Source organism: Ambystoma mexicanum, chromosome 6q (genome assembly GCF_040938575.1).
Source record: "Ambystoma mexicanum isolate Mex_15411 chromosome 6q, UKY_AmexF1_1, whole genome shotgun sequence".
In the NCBI taxonomy this organism is placed as follows: Eukaryota; Metazoa; Chordata; class Amphibia; order Caudata; family Ambystomatidae; genus Ambystoma; species Ambystoma mexicanum.
The window spans coordinates 455,735,001-455,761,226 of record NC_090937.1 but is presented as its reverse complement, the minus strand read 5'-3'; the positions used below and the strand labels follow the sequence as shown (position 1 = coordinate 455,761,226).

The following is a 26,226-nucleotide window of genomic DNA, read 5'->3' as shown; positions in this document are numbered from 1 at the left end:
TAGACCACTTTTGTCACACTTCAAACAAAATGCACCACCGGTTCATAAATAAACGATAAATGACAGGGTCCAACATGACTCTGTCATGCATTACGCCTGTGCCTTTGTGGAACAGGCGCGGGGAATGTGACTATTTTCTGCGCATTTCAACGCACCTCCCATTTGTGGATTTGGGATGCGCATTGAAATGGGCAGAAATGACCCCTTATTTGTGCAGATGTGCACAGGGGGCATCTGAAGGTGTGTATGGGCTGCATCTTTTTTGGCACAAGTGAAGAGGAGCGCTAGCTCTTCTCATCTTTTGTGCCTAAAAATCTTTGAATGTTTGGAGGATCTTGCACATTATTTGTATTATTCATCATCTCTCCTGTCCGCAGTGCTGGTCATTGGGCCGGGTCTCGGCGGATCCGAGATCCGGCACCAGATATGGAGCCGGATCTCGGGATCCGGCCAGAGTCAGCCGCCCAAGCCCATGAACCGCACTGGAAAACTTAAAAACAAAAAAAGAAATAGAAAAGTGCCCGCTGTTGTGTAATGCACAATGCTCATACATGTACAACTGATTCCTTTCAGTTGTACATGTAGTGAGCATTGTGCATTACACACAGTGGAGCATTGTGCATTACACACCAGTGCCAAAGCCGGCGGTAAAAGGCAATGCTGCTGTCTCAAGCGCTTTGTTTTCCTTTTTTTTTAAGTATTCCAGCATTGCTGGATGTCCACTACGAGCCCCGCCCCCTCTAGACCACGCCCCCTTGGGCACCGCCACCCCCCTAAGTGCCCCCCCTTGTGTTGTGGGATCCCCCACCACATTTTTTCTATTTCCACCACTGCCTGTCCGGTTCCATGTGTTAATATTCCCGCAAAAATATTGCCATATTTTTGCGGCGATATTAAGGCATGGAACCTGCGGGGGACAACCCTGCAACCCCTGTATTATTTTTAAAGGAGCTGTCCCCCGCAATCCCTGCTCCCAAAACCCCCAAAAAATCACCTATGGCTGGCCGTTCCAAACGACCATATGGTCGGGATAATATTACCCGATAGCTCCTGTCCATAGTCCCAGGAGTGTGCTGACTATGCCACTTCACTCTCACCCACAAACAACACTACACTTTAATATATGCTTAGTGGGTTGCGCCTTTGACAGGCACTTATCCTCAGTTTCACAAGGGAAGGAAAGTCAAATGAGGCTTCGCCCTACTAACGGTCCTTAGGAAGCACCACCAGCTTTGTCAGACAAACGCTTTGCTTCATCCATTTTAAATCACATCACAGTTTTCATCAACACATCTCTATCTGAAGGCATGGTTCCAGATTCTCTTTGGACCCCAATATATTGAGTAATTACTGCTCAGCAGCTGACCATCCATGGTTTTCGAGGATCACTGAACACACTTTACAACTGCAACAGTTTATGGAGCTCAATGCTTTGCTTCAAGAACATCTCTTTGATAAATCAACATTGACATTTTAATGTTCAGATTAACTCATTTTATAGGGGTTTCAGAACAAGCTATTAGATAGTTCTTCTCTTTTTAACATCTAGGTCGTAACTTGTGAAACGAGTACCCTTCCATTCAGTGTACTGCTCTATCTCTATGATTGTTTAATATCTGTATCTGGCCATTTATTGACATCTTTGAAATGTTTGTAATTGTAATTGGTTATTTAAATCACGCTTAGTACCCAGAGGTTTCTAAGTGCGGACCCGGGAATTGAACCTGTGTTGCTCTGTGTCTTCTTGCTTCCAAGGCGAGCGTGTTGCCACTGAGCTATCCTCCCGAGTCCTGACGTTCTACTCCGACACAGACGATACTCAAGTGTATTTCACAATAGATGGCCCTAACTAATACTTCATTAATTTACTCTGATGTCTTTACAAGCGTGAACTTTGAATGCTTAAGAATCACCTCCTGCTTAACGCCAGCAAGATGGTGATTATCCGCGTGGGGTCCAAAAATGAAATGGCATCAGCCGTATCCAACTGCTCTTGTCCTCCTTTGTTTCTCCTCCCTTCGAGCTATGCTGCCAAAATAACAAAAAATCGCAGTCTCTAGTGGCAAGCCAGCCGAGAAATGAATGCCCAGATCAATGAAACTGTAAAGTTAGCTTGTTATAATCTACACTTGTTGAAATTGATGACTCCAGACGTGGATCAGAATTACTATCCAATCTTAGAGGATACTTTTATGCTTTCAGATTTGTACTGCTACAATTCTTTATATATAGAAATCTCGGAATTTCAGCTTTCATGCTTTCAAAAGCTCCAAAACACTCTCCCCCCAATCACTTCACTAGCTTCATGTCTGATGAAGAATCTCTCTGCCCCTGCACCCGCTTTCCCACTTTCACTCTGGCCGGCCTGCCTTGGCCCCGCACCCACCCCCACCTATAAGGCCAAAAACCTTGGGGTCATCTTCGATTCCACCCTCTCCTCCTCTCACATTTCTGACATCTCAAAAAAGTCTAACTATAAGCTATACCTCCTCAGACGCACTCTACCTTTTCCCCACTTTCCCACAGCGTTTCATTGTCTCCAGAGCCTTGGTTCTCTCTAGGCTGGACTACTGCAACAGCCTTTTCCTCAACCTCCCTGCTTCTGCCCTGCGCCCTCTGCAACTCATCCAGAACAGAACCGCAAGAGTTATCCTTGGCCTCAAGCCCAGGAACCGCATCTCTCTGGCACTGAAATCCCTTCACTGGCTCCCTGTGGCTGCAAGGATCAAGTTCAAGACCCTCTCCATTGTCCAAATGGCTTTCTGGGGCCTGGGACCTACTTACCTGCAACATTGCCTACCTAAATACTGTTCCTCTCGAGCCGCCAGCTCATCTGCCTCCAACCTTCTGAGAGTGAGCCGGTTCTCCAAGCAGAGATTTGGAGGGAGATCTTATCTGCAGCAAGTGCCTCCCTCTGGAATAGTCTCGCTGCCACCCTCCGTCTTGAGCCTGATCTCCTTAAGTTCCTGAAGCCCTTCAAGAACTTCCTCTTCTCCTCCTCCTTCTCTCTCCCCCTACCCTGCTAACCTAGCTCTCTGCTCTTTCCATCTCTCCCTCCTCTCCCAAAGAGCTTGCTGACTGGACGCCTCGTGTTCCTCAGAGTCTCACAGGTCCCAGGCACCCCCGCCAGTCCTCACTGCACTTGCCTCTCGGCCCTGCACCCCACCCACTAATTGCACTTGAGAATTAACCCAAGAGAGTTGCTCTCTATGCACTTACCCCAGACTCCACCGACTAGGTGCACTTGGACCCCCCACCCCTTCCCTTGACCGTTTTGCACACTTGCACGATCCGAATGCACCTTGCCTAAAATCATCTGTCTGTTCTCCCTTGTCTTCACCCCCTAATGTGCACTTGTAAAAACAGCAGAATCGACGTCAGGGCTATTTTCTGTATCTCACCTGTTAAATGTATCTTTTTCACTTACTCTGCCTGTGTGGACTATTATCGCCTTAGAATGTCAAAGGCTCTGAGTGACTGTTGTTTCTCCCTATGTTCCCACCCTCCTTGAGAGCTTTGAAACACTTGTCTGTTTATAGGCGCTTTATAAATAAAAATTACCATTACCATTACCATACCATTACCATGCCTGCGTGGTCTGGCACCTAAATATTTGGAACAATACTCCATGCCACACCTTACATTCAATTAAAAAGGAGTTTCTCTCCATGCCTAAATCCAATCTGAAGTCATAAAGTGATTGAAAATTGAGTGGTAGAGCCCCGTCTTTGAAATGTACGTCCTTTGTTCTTGCGTCAGGTGAATGACTACTCCACTTTCTGCAAATTACTCAAAACATTTTTCTTCTGCTAATCTTCTCAATTAAAGCATTTGTGCTTGTGAAATGTTAGGAATGCTGCTGGTGTGGTATAAGGCATTCAGAAATTCAAAATCAGACATTCACACACACACACACACACTTCCGTTTGCCTTTCATGCTACAACAATAGGGGTGAGCCATTTTGCCAACTCTATTGCCTCTATTCTTTCTTCATTTACTAGTCTCTCTACAGCTTTCTCAACTTCATTTCTCAAAGCAAACATTATTCCACTTGCTTTCTAAACCACTGGAATTTCTCCTTATTTCAGCAGTATCTTATGCATGTAGCCCCCCCCATTATATCTAACGCTTTTATAAATACTTATAGACATTTATTTTCCTCCTCTTCTCCTACTACTTCCACACTTGTGACTTGGTAATTGTGGCCTGATTTACTGTTTACACTTGTTTGTTCCTTCCATCCCAGTATGCTTACTCCTTCCTATCCTACATAGACGTTTACTGAGGGTATGCTGCACAGAACACAACCACAGCTTGGATAAAAACACTATTAGTTTATTTCAGATATCTAAAAGCCCCCAGGATTTTTAACATTGGATATTTGCTTTGTCCTTTAAGCTTATTCACCACAATTCTTCCTCTAGTTAATTGGTTGTTCTAATGTACGGTGAGCACAAATTAGCCAGGAGCTTCACTTGCATCCAATCCACCATTACAGTCAATCTGGGGAATCCTCCACTCCCACTACCTACACTCATGACCAATTCTGTTTCTCAATAATCCCTCTCCTCTAAGCAGCTCACTCTTTTCCTACAAGGTACACTAGAATGTTGGATCTAAATCTGAATGGGCCTCATTACGACCCTTGCGGTAATCCGCCGTCATTACCGCCATGGCGTAATGAACGTTAACGCCGTGGGACGATGGCGTAAAGTGCGCCACATTAGGACCCATCGCGCACGAGCATTACGCCATGGCGGTAATGTAAACAGCGCCATGGCGGTAATGCCCCCAAAACGGCACCTACCGGCATCGTATGCGGCGCAAGGTGCACCACCGCCACCGCCGTACATAGCGGTGACCGTAGTTAGCGGTCACCGCAATTAGCGGTGACCGTAGATAAGCGGAACCGGAAGTAGCGTCACCGCGGCGGAACGGGAAAGAGCACGGCGGCCATCTTTAAAAACACAATCCATTGCCATCCTCCGAAACCACTGGACATCCGAGCCTGAGACCCCGCCAATACCGTCTTCAACCTTCTACCTGCAGGAAGATGCCTAAAGTTTTGAAAAAAGCCTGTGACCGCCAGCGGCAAGACCGCTTCTCCAGAGAGGAGCTTACCATTCTAGCGGAGACCCTCCAGGAGAACGCTGCAGTGGTATTCTCCAACCAACTGACAAGACCGGCCATATCCAAGAAGAAGGCCATATGGGCACTGGTAGCTCAGCGGGTCAGTGCCGTGGGAACAACACCCCGCAATGTCAAACAGTGCCGCAAGCGGTGGGACGATCTCCGGCTCAGAGTCAGGAGCATACTATCAGCCAACATGAACCTGGCAATGGCAACTGGGGGAGGATCGGAGTCCCCTATAAAATTGCAGCCATGGGAGGAAATCTGTGCCTCCACAATCGGAATGCAGAGCATTGAAGGAGTAGGAGGAATGGAGAGAGGAGCCCCGACATCGGGCGATGCAGGTAGGTGGCTCAAATCAAGGCATGCAAATCTCACCTAAGTCCATTCATGTGAAGTACAATGTTGGCCCATAGTGTGAATGCAACACATCAGCAGGAGACTGCCCACAGATACATCCGATCTGCACCCTGTACACATGCAGCACGCACACCCTAACTGCAGGCACCCACATACCTCCATGCTACTTCCACACAAAAGGGAGACAACTTTTTTCCCCTGCATGAAATGTGCCACATGTACTAACTGATGAGATGCCAGTCGCCACAATGCCCGGCCAATGTCCGCAGACCCATCAATAACACTCTCCCTCCTCTGTCCCACCACAGGCTCAAATTCCGACCTTGAGGAAGAGGACACCACAGCCTCCACACCCACCAAGAGGGCCAGGCCAACTGTGCCAACGCCACAACCCTCCACCTCTGTCGTCCCGAGGAAAACACCACAGCAGGCAAAATCCCTGCAAGGGAAACAGGACAGGGCACAGACAGCCACCCCAGCAGGCAGTACAGCAGCAGCAGCAGCAGCAGACATCACACCAATCATGCCCACAGAAGCCACAGCCTCTGCTGCAAGCAGCACAATTGGGGAGACTGCTGCCATTGCTGCCTCCTCCGATAGCGAAGCAGGGATCTTTGAGGAGAGTGATGTCAGAAGCCCCACAGGCCACCCTCATTCCCCCTACCTGTCCCTAAGCAGCCCGCATGCGGATGCCACACAGGGTCAGCCAGAGGATGACGATTGGCCAGCCACTCCATCCCCGCTGCAGGGGCAGATCAGCCCAATGGGAATACCACTGCCATTAGCCATGGGCCAGAATTCCAACCATTCTCTGGAGGCGATTGCCACCCGGCAGCAGCAACTTTCCTCGCTGCTCGAAGAACATGTTGCTGAATGTGGGGGGTCAAGTGCAGCAATGGAGAAATGTGCTGAGACTGTGAAGGCAGCTATAGAGTCGTCCACAAAGGACATCTGCGCGGAACTAGCTGCTGTGCGGCACGCCATCACTGACCTTGTGCAGACAATACGGGCCATGCGTCCAAATGAGCAGGCAGGATCCTCCTCGGTTGCCAGCTCGACACCGAGCAGCCCCATCCGCCGATCGGGGAGGAACCTCCGCAGCACAGGCAGGGGTGCCCCGGGGGCCAGTGGAGGGGGCTGCCAATAGTGGCCGGACAGTGTAGGAATCCTACTACTGACACTGCTGCACAGACCAACTCACACCTTTGTTGGGATTCCAGGGGGGGGGGAGGGTGGAGGGGGGAGTGGGTGTGTTGGGGTGTGCAGGGGGGTGGCGGGGTGGTGTGTTGGGGAGTTAAGGGGGGAGTTTGGGGGGGTGTGTGTGCAGGGGGGAGGTGGGAGGTGGGAGGGGGTGTGTTGGGGTGTGCAGGGGGGAGGTGGGAGGTGGGAGGGGGTGTGACACGACAGTTCATAGTTCAAATACACTTTTTCGTTTCAAAAAAGGAAATGTGTGGACATTTTCATTGCGTATGTGTGCTTTATTGGTGTCCAGTCCTCAGTGTGCATGCCCCAGAGTCACACAGTGCACCAAGTGCAGTCTCCATGCGATGAACACCAGCCGTGTGTGCTAGAAGCAGTGGTTGATGATACTTTGGCGCATGGCACGCCCCTCCTGTGCATCGCCTCCTCCATGTGGTGGCGCCCCTTCTGCACCCTCCTCATCCTCATCCTCATCGTCAGGTGGTTGCAGTTCTGCGTCAGGGGGCAGGGGCACATTCCGTCTGACGCACATATTGTGCAGCATGACACATGCCATGACGATCTTTGCCACCTTCTCATGGCCATACAGGAGTGCCCCACCAGACCTGCTGAGGCTTCGGAATCGTGCCTTCAGGAGGCCGAATGTCTGCTCTATGACCACACGAGTACGTGTATGTGCACGGTTGTAGTCCTCCTCGTGCTGGTTCTGCGGGTTCCGGACTGGCGTGAGGAGCCACCTCTTCAGGGGGTAGGCTGCATCACCTGTATGTAGGCGAGAATGTATGTGTCAGTCATGTTGTCTGATCAGGAACATGATGTCCCACCATGGCTGGCATGGAACTGTTACCTTGGCTCACTTCTACATGCACTAATTGATTCACACTATGCAACCAGTATATGCTCATTGCTGCCATGGCCTGTTTTGCATGCCATCACCCTATGTATGCAGAGGGGTTTTGTGCATTGTGAGTGGCCTTCCTCTGTATCCGTTCTCTGTGTTACTCACAGCCAGGTGGAGTATGCATCATCCCCCCCCCTTTCAGCCAGGTGGAGTATGCATCACCCCCCCCCCCTTTCAGCCAGGTGGAGTATGCATCATCCCCCCCCCTTTCAGCCAGGTGGAGTATGCATCATCCCCCCCCCCTTTCAGCCAGGTGGAGTATGCATCATCCCCCCCCCCTTTCAGCCAGGTGGAGTATGCATCATCCCCCCCCCCCTTTCAGCCAGGTGGAGTATGCATCATCCCCCCCCCCCTTTCAGCCAGGTGGAGTATGCACTGGTACGTCATTCCCATGCCCACTTCCATGACATCGCACTCACCGAGTAGCCAGGATCTTGGGCCTGCATGTCGCTCCATGTAGCGTGGTATTGTGGAGTTCCTCAGGACCATGGAATCATGGGTTGATCCGGGGAATCGGGCACAACAATGTGTGATGATCTTGTTGGAGTCACAGACCATTTGCACGTTGACAGAGTGGAACTGTTTCCGGTTGTGGTACGGTACCTCCATGGCACGTGGAACCACCAATTCCACATGGGTGCAGTCGATGGCACCAATGCAACCGGGTATGCTGGCTAGTGCATGGAAACCCACTTTGGTGTTTGCAATCTCCTGGGCAGTCCGTGGTAATGAGATGTGGTCGTCTGTGTGCTTGAGGAGGGCATCGAGCACTTGGATGAGTGTTCGTGAGAATAATGGTTGTGAAATGCCATGCAGGTGCCCCACTGTGTGCTGGTAGGTGCCTGTGGCCAGGAAGTGGAGTACAGCCACTACCTTCAGTAGGGGGGGGATGGCGGTTGGACTTTCTATCATGCTGACGATGTCGTTGTGTGTCATGTCTACGATGGCGGTGATGGTGTCCCTGTCCAAACGGTACAGGGTGTGGATCTGCTCAGCAGTGAGGTTGTTTGGATTGGCTCTGATGCGTGGGATTGGGGGCTGCCTGCGTGGTGGCACTGGCTGTGCTGGTGGGGCTTGCTGGGCCTGCCTTGCCCTCCTTCTCCTCCTGCGTCTCCTCTGTGCTGCCTGTTGTTGTTGTTGTTGCTGTTGCTGTTGTAGTAGCACATGCATTGCTATCAGGTCCTCCAGCCCCAACATTGCTAGTCGTATTGGCATCATTGTGGAGTGTGACTGGGTGTGGGTAGGGGTGGGGTGTGCTCTTTTTATACTCCCCTGAGTCTGTATTGCCTTCACCTGTGCTGTTTCTGTGCACCTGTGGCAGCTGCATTCACTTGAATTGGCCCTTTACGGTTGGTTCGCGATGGCGTTATTTGCACCATGGCGGTAAGGTACTTAGCGGCCTCATTGATGGCGTTAGGTGCATGTCCGCTTGGGTCGGCATTTGCGTGCCTTTCCGCCATGGCGCTAAGTACGGTGTGGGCGGTCGCGTGCGCGCACCCTTAGCGCTGTTTGCGGCAGCGTTAACTACGATGCCGCTATTGGCATCGTAGTTAACGGTCACGGGTCATGATCGTACCTGGCGGAAAACGATGGCGGTAAGCATTTACCGCCATCGTTTTTCGCTTAGCGCCAGGGTCGTAATGAGGCCCAATGTCTGTTACAGATGAGTGACGTCGCTGAGAGCCACCTGGCAAATGCCGCCTGTCAAGGTTGCTCTTTCTCTTTCTCCCCTACCTCTTCTCAATTTCAGCCCCCCTCACAACAGTTTCTGCTGTGCAGCCCTCAAACACCCATATCCTGCCCCTCCCCCCTGCGCTTCCCAACTCCTTCTTTCTACCTCACCAGCCCAGCCTCCACCTGCGATTCTGGTTTCCAGACCGCTGGGCTGAAGCGTGACCAACAATGTGCCAATCTATGTGCCATGCTCTTTTGCGTGTCACACTTCAGCTGGACAATCTAGAGACCACAATCGGAAATATCCACTTGTTCTGCAGTTGATGCATCTCTGACCAATGGCTGGGCATCACTTAGAACTGGAAGCCTATTTGATCTTGCCACTTAGGGGGGTATTTAATCTTTTTGAGATACACGCCTGCTCCATGATTTGTATGCTTCCTTTCTTTCTGGCCCATCCAGTTTTTCAATTGGTGGCTGCTTTAGTGTTGACAGAAACAAGATTTGGCAGAAGAAGTCACAAATCCACAGGGCTTGTGTGTCTCAAAATGAGGGGATAGTGGAACAAGGCAGCAGGTATCTGGGGTGTGTGGTTATACTGCCAATATAAGACCACTGAGAAAGTCCAAGAAAAAACAAGTGGGTCCCAGTCTCTCTGCGCCAAGAAGATGTACAGGATTGAGGAGTGATTTCCAAAGGATTTATTTGAAGCAGGAAAAAAGCCTGACACCTGTTTTGAGCCTAAGACAGCTCTTCATCCGAGGCTTAAATTATTAACAATAATATGTTGAGTAGTCACAAACATAAAATTCAACAAAAGAATTGGCCATTTTGAAAAAAACACATACAGAAGGGTATAACACACAGGGACAAATGGGGGGTTGTTTGGCAAGGTACATGACAAATGTTCACACATTAATTTACACAAATGTATAAATAATAAGCATACCTATCATGAAAAAACAAATTAAATACCCCAAAGTGTAGAATTGGTTTGATTGAAGATTGTTGAATAGCCAAGGGTAACATGTAAAGGAATAATGATCAGAATTAGAAATCTATAAATGACTAAAGCAGCGCAGTCTGGAACCATAGGATCCACAAAATCATGCCAAAATAATACTTGTGTTATAAATCCAGAACTGTGTCTTAGATAATTACCTTAGCTTCAGCTAATGGACTGCACAGTATAAAGAGGGACAGTGCCAGAAAGTAATTCTGCAAAGAAAATGGCCCAAACTATACGTCACAGGTTAAAAGTAACCCAAAAGAAGAGTATATCAATAAATAAAATGAAATGCATACCTCAAGTGACCTCGCAATTGCGGAAAGGCAAAATTGGGAAAAACGAAACGAAGAAAAAATGAAATCAAAAACACGTACTGTGCACCAAATATAGTAACTAAAAATACCAGTAATTGCACAATTATCAATTAGCAGAGGGAATTACTCAACCATGCCATCGCACGGAGTAAGGGTTGCGTAATAGATCCGCACAGCAATTATTCAATTGAACCCACTACGTGTGTGATTACGGCAAGGGAGCGTGAAAGAACGTTTTACCTTAGTGACTGTACAATTGTGTCTACTGGGATTCCAGTGAGTGAAACCCGAGAGCGAGATAGGACTTAATAAATACATTGACTCGAAGGGAGTGTGTAGTAAAGCATGGATGTACCCGCATGGTGTACCAACTGTTACGTGTCTCCCCTGTTGGGAGGCATGGTATCGCCCAAGGGTGTTTGATGTGGTCACGTGGGGAACCACGTGACCAAGCTAATAAAGTAAACGAGCCGCTTCCGGCTCGTCAGTCGAGACTGAACTGACTCCGCGTGTGTGTGTGTCTTTGGGGGCCCCATGCGGGTGCCCCACCACGTGTGCTGGGCCCAAGGAAGGGGCCCAGCTCCAGGACGGTGCCCCTGCTGGGCAACGCCGTCCGGACGGTGCCCCTGCCGGGCAACGCCGTCCCTGTGTGTTGCCCTGGCCCTGTGAGGCGGGCCAGGATGGCGACCCCGGCCTGGGTGCCCCCAGAGCCGGGGCCGCGGTAAGCCGGTTGCCATCCGGCCCATGTGCGGTGCTCTGGTGTCCCCGGAGCAGGTGGGATGAACCCCCACCCCTTGTGATCGCAGCGTGAGCGCTGCCTATTGATGCCTGGTCGGCTGCCACCCGACCATAACATGGGGCTGCCCGGTGGACCGGAGCAGCCCCCAACAATGGCGACGAGGCGAGGGGCCGCGCGTGCCCCCAAGAAGTTTTGGTGCGGGCCCATCTCCAACGGGGCCCGCGCAGGAGACATGGCGTGGCGGGCCCGACACCAGCTGGGCCCGCGCAAAAGGAGGCTGGCAAGCTGCCTGCCCCTTCCCCGAGGGAGACGGAACAAGTCGGCGGCTGTGCCGCGTGGAGGGATGCGGGCCCATCTCCAACTGGGCCCGCCAAAGAGGATCTTCCCCCACCATCACCAGCAGGAGCGGGGATGAGGTGTTTTTCCCCACGGGAGAGGGTGCCGGCGGCGTCGGCTGCAACGAGGAGCGGCTAACATCGCCGCAGGAGGATCGATGCAGGCCCAACTCCAACTGGGGCCGCAAAAGAACGGCCCGTGCCGCGGTGGGGAGGCGCCTGCTCCTTCCCCGCCCATGGAGCTGAGGGAACAGCGGCAACGGCCGCGTGAAGACATGGATGGAGGTGGGTTGCCCTGCCTCCGCCTGCAGCCTGTGTGGCCCAGGATACCCGGGCCAAGAAGAAAAATAAAAAAAAAGGGGGAAAATGCTCCGGGCCGGAGCGAAGTGGAGGGGAGGGTGGGGGCCGCCGCACAGCGGAGGCGGCCCCGGTCCAAGAGCGAGGCGGCCCCGGTCCAGGATCGGGTGCCGCCCAACAGAGAGGTGCGTCCCCCCTCAGAGAAGAGCCGCGGGGGCGGTGGCTGCGCATGTGGGAAGACGGAGCCCCTCCACCAGGGCCCATGTGCGCTAACATGGGCTGCCTGGTGCCCCCCCCACTCCCCATCGAGGAGGCTGTGTCGGCTGCTGGTGCGGCAAGGAGGGCTGCCAGAAAATCTAAGGCCGAAGCCTCCTGCAACCCTGGAAAAGGGGGACGGGGGTGCCCAGGTGCACACCGCCATGCCGCGGCTCTAATCACTGAGAGTGCTCGTGCGGCCGGGTCGGTGTGTGCCCGCCTCTGCTGCGGGCGGCGGTGAGAGATGCAGCGGCTGAGCTGTGACGAAGCACAGCTGCCTTCACCCCCGCGGCGGCTGGGGACGCGGCATGTGCCGCAAGAAGAGGAGCTGCCCCTCCCGGGACAGCAGTGCAGCGTCGACCACGGATGGGGAGAGGCGGACATCCCGTTCCCCAACATGAGGCGGGCCCACCACCATCTGGGCCCGCGGTATGGAAAACAAAAGGCATGCAGAGGGGGAGGGATGGCAATTTGACTGGGGTCTGGTGTGCTCCTCCCGGCCCGGCAGCTCGGGCCTTTGCCGGCACTGTGTGACTTTGGCGAACGGTGGCGAGGGCTCGGACCGCGTCTGCTGCGGCGCCACGGGTGTGGAAGAGGGACATCACCGTCGACATCCCAGACAAGGACTTTGCCTCAAGTGGCCCAGTATCTGGGCAATGTGATGTTGGGCATGCCTGGGCATGTACAATGATGCGTGTGGTGCCAGTGGCTAGCACTGGTGTGTTGGGTGATATGATTAGAGCCACTCACCCAGGTTAATAAAGGGTGTAAAGTAGGAGAGTGGGTTAAGTAGTAATAGTAGGGGCGGTTATGGTGGGACTTTGGGGTTTTTGTTTTATTGATATGAAAAAGGAGGAGTGTTACGTCTCTCCCCTGTTGGGAGGCATGGTATCGCCCAAGGGTGTTTGATGTGGTCACGTGGGGAACCACGTGACCAAACTAATAAAGTAAACGAGCCGCTTCCGGCTCGTCAGTCGAGACTCAACTGACTCCGCGTGTGTGTGTCTTTGGGGGCACCATGCGGGTGCCCCACCACGTGTGCTGGGCCCAAGGAAGGGGCCCAGCTCCAGGATGGTGCACCTGCCGGGCAACGCCGTCCGGATGGTGCCCCTGCTGGGCAACGCCGTCCCTGTGTGTTGCCCTGGCCCTGTGAGGCGGGCCAGGATGGCGACCCCGGCCTGGGTGCCCCCAGAGCCGGGGCCGCGGTAAGCCGGTTGCCATCCGGCCCATGTGCGGTGCTCCGGTGTCCCCGGAGCAGGTGGGATGAACCCCCACCCCTTGTGATTGCAGCGTGAGCGCTGCCTATTGATGCCTGGTCGGCTGCCACCCGACCATAACATGGGGCTGCCCGGTGGACCAGAGCAGCCCCCAACACCAACTGCTTTAGTGTTGGTTGTTTTGAGCATCACTCTCAATGTTCTCTTTCCTTTCACAGCTTCCGAAACATAATTCAGTGTGCTCTATCTTCTTAGCAAGGGACGTTTCTTCTAGTTGGGGTTTCTGCCCATTCACAGGCGTCTTTGTACTATGCTGTTGTTTGTGTGTATTATGATCTGATCGCGGATTAACTCCCCTGGTTTAATGCCAGTCCAAAAGTGATATCACACAAACAACTTTTCGTAAAACAGACACAATCTCCTACACTCTGGTCTCTTGCTTTTTTCTGGAATACAAGTTTTGTCTATTTAATCATTACATTGCTTTTGTTGGGGACCACCATTGTGGCTGATTGCCATGTGATTGGCGCATTTTGCCATGTTTCCCTAACACCATCAATATTATGGTGGATTTAAACATTCTAAGAGAAAAAACTTCTACCTGTAATGTCAGCATAGAATAGACAATGACAGTTATCTCTTATGGAGCTAAAATGTATGTTTTTCAATGAATTTGCATACCCCACATTGCACTGCTATATGGCTCTGACTTAGAGGTGATATTGCAGTGATGGGGTGAAGCGTGTATGTGGTTCTTGTTTTCTTGAGAGTTTTCTGTCCTAGGCTGATATAATTAAATATAAAAGTAGTGCTGCTTATAAGACAATGACCATTATCTGACATGAAGCAAAAATGTAAGCTTTTCAGTAAATTTGCATGGATATACCTCGCTGCTCTATGGTTCTGAGCTCCCAGGGCTTTGTCCCGGTGAGACTAGTTCAAATGTTTTTCTTTTTTTATGGGAGATTGCCTACACACATCTTGCGCGTACTCAATCTTCCATAAACTAATATAGGATGGGCACAGTAAACAGAAAAAGGGCCAAGTCCCTTTCCTATTTCTATTGCGGCAACGCAGTGCTGACAGAGGAAGGTGTGATGAAACAGCCAGAGCCTGGCCTGGCCTGCAGGTAAGTCAGAGGTTGAGAGGCGATATGGAGGCTTGGTAGGGGTAGGGAAAATGCAGAGGAACTGGGATCTGCGGCACTGAGTCATTGAGAAAAAGATAGCGGCACCAGGGGAAGGGTGTGGGTGGCGTGTGTCCCGTGGGCAGACACTGGTATTTCCTGCCTTTGTTACCAGGACCTGAGTGGCTGAGCGGCCTTCCCTGTGTGTGCATTTTGGTTCAAGTGTTTTTTTAAATAGCCCAAATTCTTGCCTTTTAATGTGTTTATAAATTGTTTTTTATATTTGAATTAGTAAATATTCCATGTTTGCATTGCAATAAAACAAATCTAATGATTGTGAACATCAGAGATCCATGGCAAGAATAAAAAGAAGACGAAAGGAGCCATTTTGTTGTCACTTTCATTTGCTTGGGAACAGGGCAAAGTTGGCAAACAGTACAACTGTTCGGGGGCACTCTCTGTGCAAATTGTTCAAATGTTCTCTTGCAGTGCCACTGTTTAGATCAGTAAACCTGCTCTCGGAAAGTATAACTGTTGCAGAACAGCAGAGTGGTTTCGAAACAGTGATGAAAAAAATGAATGTTTTCCCTGAATTTTGCCAAATGGGGAAAGGGAAAGAGAAGGATAAGAGCAAAGGCAAGTGACAACTCTTCTGGTGGTAGTTGCAGAGTGGTATCTAACTGCCGGACACGGCTATATGCCAAACCCTGTGGAAATAATAGTGACAGATACTGTGTCCGGGTTAGCGCTACAGGCCATGCTTCCACACACTACTTGCACTACACACTAGTTCCCACATAAAAGATCCCTTCCAAGTCCAGCTAATTGATCTTCAGCCTCATGTAAGGAGTTTCTTTAATTTAACAGTCATGAAAAGAGTTAACTGAAAATTATTTGTCTTTACAGGATCTCCTGGGCCCCCGATGGAAAGACTTCACGACCATCATCTTCACACATGCAGAGAAACTGAGAGAGGCAAGAGTCACCGAGGAGGGCTACCTAGGCACTGCTCCTGAAAGACTGTCTGCCCTGCTGGACACTGTGCAGCGCCGATACATTTTCAAGGGGTACGAGGAGCATTCACTCACTCAGGAGCGGTCAATCATCTTAAATCAAATACTGGACTTCATCAGAGAAAATTCTTATGAAGTGCTAGAATTTCGATAAATTAAGAAGTCCAAAATCACAATGCCCATTTCCAGCTCTACTTTTCGGCGAAACCATCAAAAAGATTTCTGGATATCATACCAACATTACATGAAGTGCCTTGCTGCATGCCACTGTAAAACGTTCCACATGTCGGGGTTTGTGATCTGAGTTGTATCATCTACTCAGACTTCTGACAGCAACGTGAGATGTAAAAAAGGAAGAGGACGCCGCAATTGGCTGAATAGAAAGGATGGAGAGAATATTACTCAATTTCACACAGGGTTACAGAGTAACTTTAAGACACAAATGTCGAATGTTCAGCTTCCATAAACCCAACTTGTATGCCAATTATTTAAAGTTAACAGTAGTTTTCCTTATCCTGTGTTTGCGCATGCCCAAATGATGTCTTGTCACAGACCAATGATACACCAAATATGCTGTTTAACCAAGATACATTTATTCTATACAAAAATATAGGATTGGCGTAGGATAGCCAAATGAACATGTGTCCCAAAAAGGGCCGTGAGGGTTTGGGAGGAATCAAATAGACGTACAAATGTTTGCAAGGTCTGGGCTATAGACCTAACAGGATCATGGTCATGACTCCCGAAGAAGTCATATTGTATCACAAGTTGTGGTCAGCCTGGCACCGCTGGCCAAAAAATTGAAGTGGTGATAAACAAGCAAATGTCTCCCATGGTTTGCAGAGTCTAGGATCCTGCGACCACAGACACCTGTCTATGATGAGTGTTCACCATGGATGCAATCCTGGGCCACTTGCTTTAGCCCTCCTTCACTGGTTGCTGTAGCTCTTCTGGTCTGTGTTTGACTGGCCCAGGCCTATTACTGGCCCTCCAAGCAGTGGCCACTGAGCAGATTGCTTTTATGTGCTTATCACAGACTCTGGCTTTCTAGGGAGCCCTTTTTACTCGGGTTCTCACTGAGTCATTTGGTTTAAATCATCAATAGAAGTGTTACTTTTGTTTTTGAAGGGCTTTCCCTTAACACCAGACGCAGGGCTATTGCCCCAGCTAGTCTCTGTCTCAATCAATTGCTTGGGGTCATTCTAGCAAACAAACAGGAAGGCTCCATTGTAACAGGTCAGAATTTGGAGGACTTGGGAGGAGGCACAAGATGGTATAATCACACCAGTGAGCTTCTACTAGGAGGGGTCAGAGAGGGGTGTCCCAGGTACCAAGACGCTAGCGCAAGAGGTGATCAACCAAGCATGAATGCCCCAGGCACCAAACCCAAAGACAAGCAAAGAGGGCACATCCTGGCAAAGGTCACCCCTTGCCTTTTCTTGCTGGAATAGACCATGCTCATTTTTGGGCCAAGGTGGTTAACATCTTAAAATTTCCAGCACCTGTCCCTTGGCTGAACCCAGCTCAGGCCCAACTGGTTCCGCCACCTGCCTCTTAGCAGCCCCTCTATCCCCTGGCCCTCTTCCATTCTTCCATAGGGCAAGGAGTGCTCTCTTCTGAACACCTCTCTGCTCCCTTCCTCCTCTTCCTCTCTGATCTCTCATCTACCCCCTCTTCTTTCTCCTCCATCCCTCATTCCACACAAACCTCTCCCTCACGCATCTGCTTCTTCATCTTACTCCCACTGGGCCTGTCTCATCTCTCTCCATTCTCCACTCGCACTGTTCCTCTCTTCTCCACTTACCTCCACTCTGTAGATCTTCTCTTCCTCCACCAACAAACTGTCCCTCACCAGGATATCTTCTCTCGCCTTCTTTCTCAGGCACAGGTTTACCAGAAATGTCTGTTCTCCAGCTTTCCTTCACCCTAACTGCAGAATAGGGAACACATTTTTACAGAAGACAATAGGGTGACTGAGGGATAAACTCCCTTGTTGATTGGCCTATTTCCTCAAAATTTCACTGACCCCGTTTGGCCCTTAGTCTTGTTTTAATCTCAAAAACACCTTGTTCTTGGGGTCATTTTGGGGAAAGTTTGGCGTCTGGGGCTCCTTTTAGGGTATTCCTCATCACCTGTGCTCCAAAAGCCCAAAAATAGGATTCTTTGCTAGCACTGGAGCGGATGTCAACAAGGAATTTAGGGGTTGCAGAACCTCCCTTCTACCCCTCCTCCCGGATGATGGGAAGTCTGGGAGGACTCTGGAGACACCTCTCATGAGGGTAATCCTGTGTGATTTCATCAGAGACCCCTATGTCAAATAACTGCTAAGAACATTGTGTAGCAGGTTCCAATTATGTAATAGACATGGCAGGGATCCTGTTTAAGGTCAAAGTAGGGAAATTCAGAAAAAGTGTTTACCTGCAGTAATGTTTGTGTGTGCTCTCATTTCATTGGTCTCTTTCAATTACCAACTTTTATTCTACTAATATCGCCTTGTGGAGGGCCTGGAAACTGTGCTACAGTAAATAAAAAAACAAAAATGTCAGACTAGGAGACACGCAGTGTCTGTCTTTATTCCCCAGGAGTGCCTGTCACCCCTAAATATGAAATTCCACCAAGAAAACAGCTAAGTAAATTTAGCTTTCACTTAAGTACTGCACCTTCTCATTTTCTTTATGCCAGGTTTTACAATCAAATACCCAGTTAATCATGCCACACATCAAGGATCACTATCAGATGTTCAGGTACTCATGCACTTTTTGAAATATTTTAAATGCATGAACTAAGACACAATTCTTTGAGATTCTGGAAAGTATTCAGTCGATGGGTCGATCAGTGTTGGTGGAAATATATGTGTGCTTGCACAGGCTTGAATGTCATCCCGGCTGGGTTCTGAAAGGGATTTGGCATGATTTGCTATCTTACCAACTGGCCAAATTCCCCATTTATTCTGCTATTGGCAAAGGGCCTAGGTCTGAAATTTCAGCTTTCCAATGGATTAATTTGAGCTGTGACAGGTTAAAATGCAAAGCCGTCTGTAGCTTTTAAAGGATTTCCAAATATATAAGCTACCAGATTACAATTTCTATTGCCCAAGGGTCCGTGTCTGTAGCAAATCTGTTTTTGTTTCAAGCGCATTCTCTCCATTTTGGGCCTGAAGACTTTCCTGGTACTTTGGCCTAGAAGTCTGTTAGTGCAGTATGTCACAGATGAGTGTATGAAGACACCAACTCCCATGGACAGTTCAAGGATTCTTTGTTGGATCTGCTGTAGAGGGCTTTCCAAAGGCCATCACTCTCTATCTAACCTAGGGATGGGTAGTCCCTCCCTAGCCCAGGCATCCTTCAATCCCAGAGTAGTCACTAGAGACCAGTAACTGCCTAAACTCCCTCAGTGAACCATCATGTGGTCCCTGCCTGAGCGATGCCCAAAGTGATGTAACTCAGGGCCTGTGCCTTCCAGAAACCCAAGTCCCATTTGAGCATATTCTTCTCCGCTCTGATGATCCTCTTACTATCTCTCTCTGTCACTCCCCCTCTAATCATCCTACTCTCATCTCTCCTACTCCACGCACTGTCTCTCCTCTTTCTTACTGAAACGTCCTCCTCTGTCCCTCTGAGGGTCCTCTCTCCACTGTCTACCTCCACACTTCAATCTTACTCCTTACTACTCTCTCCCCACTTCACACTACTACTCTCCTCTCTCCACACTACTACTCTCCCCTCTCCACACTACCACTCTCCCCTCTCCACACTACCACTCTTCCCTCTCCACATTACCACTCTCCCCTCTCCACACTACTACTCTCCCCTCTCCACACTACCACTCTCCCCTCTCCACACTACCACTCTCCCCTCTCCACACTACTACTCTCCCCTCTCCACACTACCACTCTCCCCTCTCCAGGCTACTACTCTCCCATCTCCACACTACCACTCTCCCCTCTCCACACTACCACTCTCCCCTCTTGACACTAATACTCTCCTCTCTTCGCACTGTTCTCTCCTCACAACTACTGATCTCCTCTCTCCACACTACTACTACTCCACCCACATCTTCTCCCTCAATCACTACCCCTTTCACTCCCTCTTCTCACTCACTCCTTATTCCCCCCTACCCACCCACTTATATACACCCTCATTCAGACCCAAGTAGCACCTCTTCTCCCCAATCAATACTTCACCCAGCACACAGCCTAAATATTCCACCTCCATGCTTCTCTGCACCGTTCTTCCTAAACCAACTCTCTTGGTCTGCATCAGCATCCTCTGCTCACACCCAAACAACCCACACCTTCCTGTTTCTTGTCTTTCCTTTCATCCTCCCCCATCTCGTCCCATTGGTTTTCCCTTTCTCTGGTTCGCCGGCCAACTGCTGCCTTTCCTTTCCACAGCGACAGGGTTACAATTAAAAGATCCAATAAGAGGGGGTTTAAGGCCCACCCTTCTCTGTACATGGGCCCGCCATGTCTTGTCAATGGCAGCCCTCTATCCTGATGGTAAGTGTCCTAATTTCTCTTAGTCCTTGGGATTAAGTTGCTAGTTTGCTGTGCGGGCCGTTTAGTGGTCCTCTATAGGGAAATATGCGATTTTTATGAGGAGCATTTGGTGCGTCGCCTTCTCCAGTGAGTGGATAGGATCGATCTGGAGGCTTGTCGCCAGTAAGACTGTTCATGCAGCCAGTGCATGGAGCCGACTGCCGGGCCTGGAGTTCCCAGGGGTGCGGGCTCTTCACGTGCGGCCTCCATCATCAGCCCAAATTCAGCATCTACTCGGTCAGTCCCATTTAGCCCTCTCAACTACCACCTTGCCTCTTTGGAGTAGGACTGGCTTTGGCTTGCAACCTGGTTGGCCACCCAACCCAGAATGAGAGGGGCCTTCATAGCCTCTTGACATGGCCAGGCTACTGACACGTGTAGAAAGAGCAGGTTTTCCAATAAACTGGTCTGTTTTGCCTACTCATACCTGTTAACCCACTTAGGCAACTGCAGCTCAGGGACGGGGTTTGAAAGGGATGGTTTATATGCAGAAAATCTTATCAGAGCCCAGCAACCACCTGAGAGGTCCTCAATCTCAACAACAAACCAGGAATCCTCAAAGATTTGATGGCATGACACAATGACTGATCGAGCAGCAGCCTGAGGTCTATATCCTCAGTAGGGAACCTGCCTACTGCTCCTTGGGCAACATGGTGCTTACATTGTTGGCTTGCAGTCTGAATGGTTCCTTCCCCACTCCTTGGTGCAGTGAGGTGATGTTTTCTGTGCCATTAGCATCTTCTCATTGTTCTGGGAGGATAGCTCAGCGGCAATGTGCTCGCCTTGGAAGCAAAACAACATGGAGCAACACAGGTTTGATTCCCGCGTCCGCGCTTAGAAACCTCTGGGTAGTAAGCGCTCCTCTCATGTGGGACAGCAGTGGAGAAAAGCCAGCCACCAGAGAAAAGTGATGTGTCTCTGTGCTCTTTCCTGTACAGCCAGGCTCCCCGCAAACTTTGCTGGAAGTTGGTTAGAGGGGAGCAGGCAAGGCCTGGGGTGCCGGAACACTTCATCCCTGTGATCCACATGCCCCTACTTTTCCCCAACCCAACTTTCAAAGAAGAGCGAGGTACGTGGGCTTGGCAGAGACATCCTACGGGGATTAAAGAGACAACAGAGGGGAAACGAGACTCCATATTAGTCTCCCAGAGGTCTAATGGAGAGCAGCAGTGGGTAACGTCACCCTTGTGAAGTGTCTGGGTCAGGTAAGTGAACACGTAGCAGGAACCAGACCGACCCAGGCAAGTGCAAAAGAACAGGATGCGTTATTTCTTCTTCTTTACAGTGCATCAGACTTGTCTCTATTACCTGGCCCAGGGTGCTTCACCTTGCCCTTCCCTCTGTCATGCCATGTGTTGCCACGTGGATTCACAAAGGCCCTATGCTTGTCGAAATGAAGAGTTTTATGCCTCAGTGATCCCACTTGCTGAAGCTAAATCACCTCAAATTGCCAAAACTAAAAATAGGACAAATGACAACCTGCAGAAAAACAGCAATGCAGACTGAATACAGAAAGATGCAAAGGCAAATACAACTAGAATAAAAGGCAACAGATGTTAAATCAGGCAAAGTAGATGAAAGGAGTGAGGCAATGCATGAAATGTTTGCTAGGAAAAGTTGCGGACAATTATAGGACATAGAAAGTAATAGAACATGAAAACAAATAAGGAGATGCATTGTCACCATGGAGATATGTGACCTTATAAAGGCACTCTCAAGTATCCCCCCTGCAGCTGGTCATTTCCCTATAACCTGCAGCTTTGGGTACTTTAGTCCTGTCTATTAACACATATATTACGCATGGACATACAGACAGATCCTCCCAGACTCTATATTTAAGAGATCCCACAGAAAGCACGTATTTTCCTGTTTAAGGGAAGGACAGAGGCTAACACCCATTTGAACATATCTAAGCCTCCTGGGGCAATCGAAAAACGCGGGACTGTTTGTGTCCAGCACCAAATCACTATTTGTCACCGGTCATTGCTCTGACTCCCCGTGAAATGTCGAATTATTTTAAGGTTCTCTACGTAGTTTTTCAATGCCTTCAAGCACCGTTCCTTTCTGTTTGAAATGTGAATAATGGCAACATTTACTAGTGCTTCCCAAATCTAAGTGCATACACTGGAGAGATTGCGGATCTGCTGTGGCTGCACCACACAATGCCCCTTGTCTGTTTATACGGCAGGTGGAGAATTATCTACAATTTCATTAAGCTTTGAAGTCTTGGCTCTTGTGTTACACGTCACCGAACGGTTTCTGCAACTGGCTGTGTACAGCGCCTAGATACAGTTTAGTCTGTAAGTGACGCAGTACAAATTCGAATTTAAAAAGTACAATTCAACACTTAAAACGGTTGCTTAAGGCTTCACAATCCTTATATCCTTATTTCATCATAACTACAGGTACACTATTTGTAAAGGTTCTGTTTCATGATTACTTCATTTCATGCTCTTAAAAAATAAACTCTGCAAACCTATGCTGGGTTTAGGATGCATCATGCAGCACAGTCAGCATACGCGGGGAATAATGTTTACTTGTTACGCTGACCATATCAATGACTTTCACACGGTTCTGCTTGAGTTGGAGAGGTCCAAACTTAGTGGGGGTTGGGTCCCTTCAGCCTCCTATACAGGAATCCTCATGCTACGCACTAACCAGTGGCATAGAATTAAGACAGACGAGGAGGTGCAAATAGACGTTTTTTTAAACAAATGCCCTCAAGCAGTGCTTGCATACATGCCCCTGTTTTGTTATTCTTTATTATGGATACTCTTTGACCAAACTAATAAGGCGCAACATTTGAATGAGTGCCCTTCTATATGCAGACGATGAAGTCTTTCTAGCAGCACACTCCTGTCATGTGCAAGTGCAGTGAGAGCATGTACCACTGCGCACACATGAACTCATTCATTATTAATACCAGCAAAACAAAACCCAACATCTTTGAATGTCCAAATAAGAAACATGCTTGGGATACCAAGTAGCACCTTCGTTAAACCGAAATAGCCTTCATCTACCGGGCATTGACACCCACTGTTGCCAAGTGATCTCCTGAGGAATTTGATAACAAAATATTGAAGGTCGCGTTTAGAGGCTTTGATCAGGGGTTTGTGTGTAACGTTTTTTTTAATAAAACTATGAGAAGGAATGAAATTGTAGCAGCCATTTGGGCTACCCTGAACCACTGTCATCAGATAGACCTGCAAAGAATCTAGAGCTGGTATCACCATTCCTGTTGGCATCAAAAAGTGTATTGATTGCCAGAAGATAGGTTGAGAATACTTGTGCAACCGTAAGGGGTAAGGCCTCTGACATGAGGAGAGGGATGAAGAGATACCACACCCTTTGGCATCCGAACAATAATGAAACTACAGATGTATAGAAATAATAAAGTCATGGTTCAATTATGAAATGTGGAATCAAACTTTAAACACACTTGAAAAGATAAAACGACTGAGCTCAGGATATACGCATTTCATTATCATTTATGTGGTAGGACCTAATCAGGGGTCTCTCGAACCATTTGCAGGACCTATTTTCTTCGGAGAGACAATTTAAAATCCCACCAATATATTTATTTTCTTCCATATAATATGGAAGGCCTTTTTGAGAGACCTGGTAGATGCTCACAGTACTGTACGTGCCGAGATACCGTGGGAGGATGTGCCATGCTTGTCCTGCCATGTTGCGTGCAACCTCTCGGGTTAGTTTCCCGCACACTCAAATGAACATGTATTGATCCGCTTGTTCTCGTGCAAGACTCTTAGAGATGCTGCGGGAATGGCTAATTGTATTATTTATGGGTAGGAATTGTATCCCGCTCTGCAAAAGTATGGTTCAGTATTTATTTGAGATAAGAGTGTGGAATAGTATTGATGTAAAGCTGAAGTCGGTGTTCATGTTTTGCCACCATGACAGGATATCTAAATACCACAATAGCCACCTCAGTACATTCACAAAGAGTTACAGTATATAGTCTAGTGACCAGTGATATATTGCAATTAATTTTATGACAGAAGTTAAACTAACTAAGTAAATAAAGAAAAAGCCATTTTGAATTATAAACTAATGGAACATTGTTTATTAAGTGTATATATCTATGTATGTTTGTCTGATGGGTAATTTTATAAAGCACAATCTTTCATCAAGAAGTTACCTTGGCACTGCAGAATGTGGGATACACAAGTGAGTTAGTAAGAAGCAGACCGTTTCATCAGATGAAGGAAGAAGAGCCTTCCAGTGGACAAAACAGGAAGGTTTTCAGAGATGTTCTGAATGGTATTATTGGTGAGTCTGCTAGTGGGAGGCAAGCTGCTCCAGGGTTTAGGTGCCCTTGGTGTGAGTCCTCCCAACATTGCTTATAAAGCTTGGGAATGTCCAGGAAATGGGAACACTGCGATCTCAAGCTTTTGATGGACTGTAGCGCTAATGTCTGTTTGATACAGGATCAGTGTGGTGGAGCCAATGTAAGGCATGCGGACCTGAAGATACATGGTCAAACTTTCTCAATCGAAGCAGACGTCTGGCAGATGCTGCAGTTTGGAAACATGTCTGCACTAAGCCCAAGATTAGCAGTATTCCCCAAGTCTAGATGAGAGGAAATAAATGCACTAATGATTGTAGCTGGATGATTACGCGTGAAGCGTAACACAATCCTAAATTGCCACATATGGAAGAAACGAGTTTGAAACTGAGGATACTGGTTAGGAAACAGGGGCGGCTACACATCTTTCCAGAGCCTGGCCTCTAATACCCTGTAGATCGCAGGGGGGTGGGGGACACAGAAGGATACAGTGATCAGCAATTTCGAATGCTGCTGATAGGTCTAGTAAATGTAGAGCCCCCCCATCTATCTTACATTCTTTAGGATATCAAGCATTGTAGTGGATACAATTTCCTTCTTGAAGTGGAGTCCTGATCCTCCCTGCATAGGATCAAGTAGCCATGAGCGCTCAATAAAAGGTTGAAGCTGGGTAGGGGGCAGTAGGGGGGCGGGATTTCCTGTGTAGGCATGCTGCTGCTCAGTCATTCATACTTTATTTGGTATAAAGAAGAAAGTACACATAAAAGAACACACATAGAGTAAATACAAAATAAAACATACAAACATTTTCCAAATGTATAACATTTTCATTAAAATGATCTTTTTCCTTCCTTCTCTTTTAAAAAGAAAATATACTCATATTCCCTTCTCTTTTTCCCATCTTAAGAAAAGAGCAGAGTATACTTGCAACCTCATTAAAATCCCAACCTTAAATCAAACACTTCATCCTAAAACGCCCTTATTTAGTAGTTTCAATCTTAGCAGCCAAGCCCTATGAATATGATGGGCAACTGCAAATACAATATGCAGTTCATTAGAGAATCTACAAAATGTCATTGCTTCGATAGTAGATCGAATGTTAGTTATCCTGAGAAGTGGTCTTAAGTACCGGACTCTTAGATCTTTCAGTGGTGCTTCGATAGTAGATCGAATGTTAGTTATCCTGAGAAGTGGTCTTAAGTACCGGACTCTTAGATCTTTCAGTGGTGCTTCGATAGTAGATCGAATGTTAGTTATCCTGAGAAGTGGTCTTAAGTACCGGACTCTTAGATCTTTCAGTGGTGCTTCGATAGTAGATCGAATGTTAGTTATCCTGAGACGTGGTCTTAAGTACCGGACTCTTAGATCTTTCAGTGGCGCTTCGATAGTAGATCGAATGTTAGTTATCCTGAGAAGTGGTCTTAAGTACCGGACTCTTAGATCTTTCAGTGGCGCTTCGATAGTAGATCGAATGTTAGTTATCCTGAGAAGTGGTCTTAAGTACCGGACTCTTAGATCTTTCAGTGGCGCTTCGATAGTAGATCGAATGTTAGTTATCCTGAGAAGTGGTCTTAAGTACCGGACTCTTAGATCTTTCAGTGGTGCTTCGATAGTAGATCGAATGTTAGTTATCCTGAGAAGTGGTCTTAAGTACCGGACTCTTAGATCTTTCAGTGGTGCTTCGATAGTAGATCGAATGTTAGTTATCCTGAGAAGTGGTCTTAAGTACCGGACTCTTAGATCTTTCAGTGGTGCTTCGATAGTAGATCGAATGTTAGTTATCCTGGGAAGTGGTCTTAAGTACCGGACTCT

The 26,226-nt window shown here is 48.5% G+C and overlaps 1 protein-coding gene across 1 annotated transcript in view; it reads left to right on the top strand.

The window, feature by feature from the left end:
* The window catches only part of GIMD1 (GIMAP family P-loop NTPase domain containing 1), a 56,228-nt gene extending 40,084 nt beyond the window's left edge, over nt 1-16,144 (top strand). The window contains exon 2 of the mRNA XM_069630320.1: nt 15,465-16,144. Coding sequence (XP_069486421.1) covers nt 15,465-15,725 — 261 coding nt within the window. The 3' untranslated portion in view covers nt 15,726-16,144. The remainder of the gene's footprint in view (nt 1-15,464) is intronic.
* Nucleotides 16,145-26,226: the final 10,082 nt, after the last annotated feature.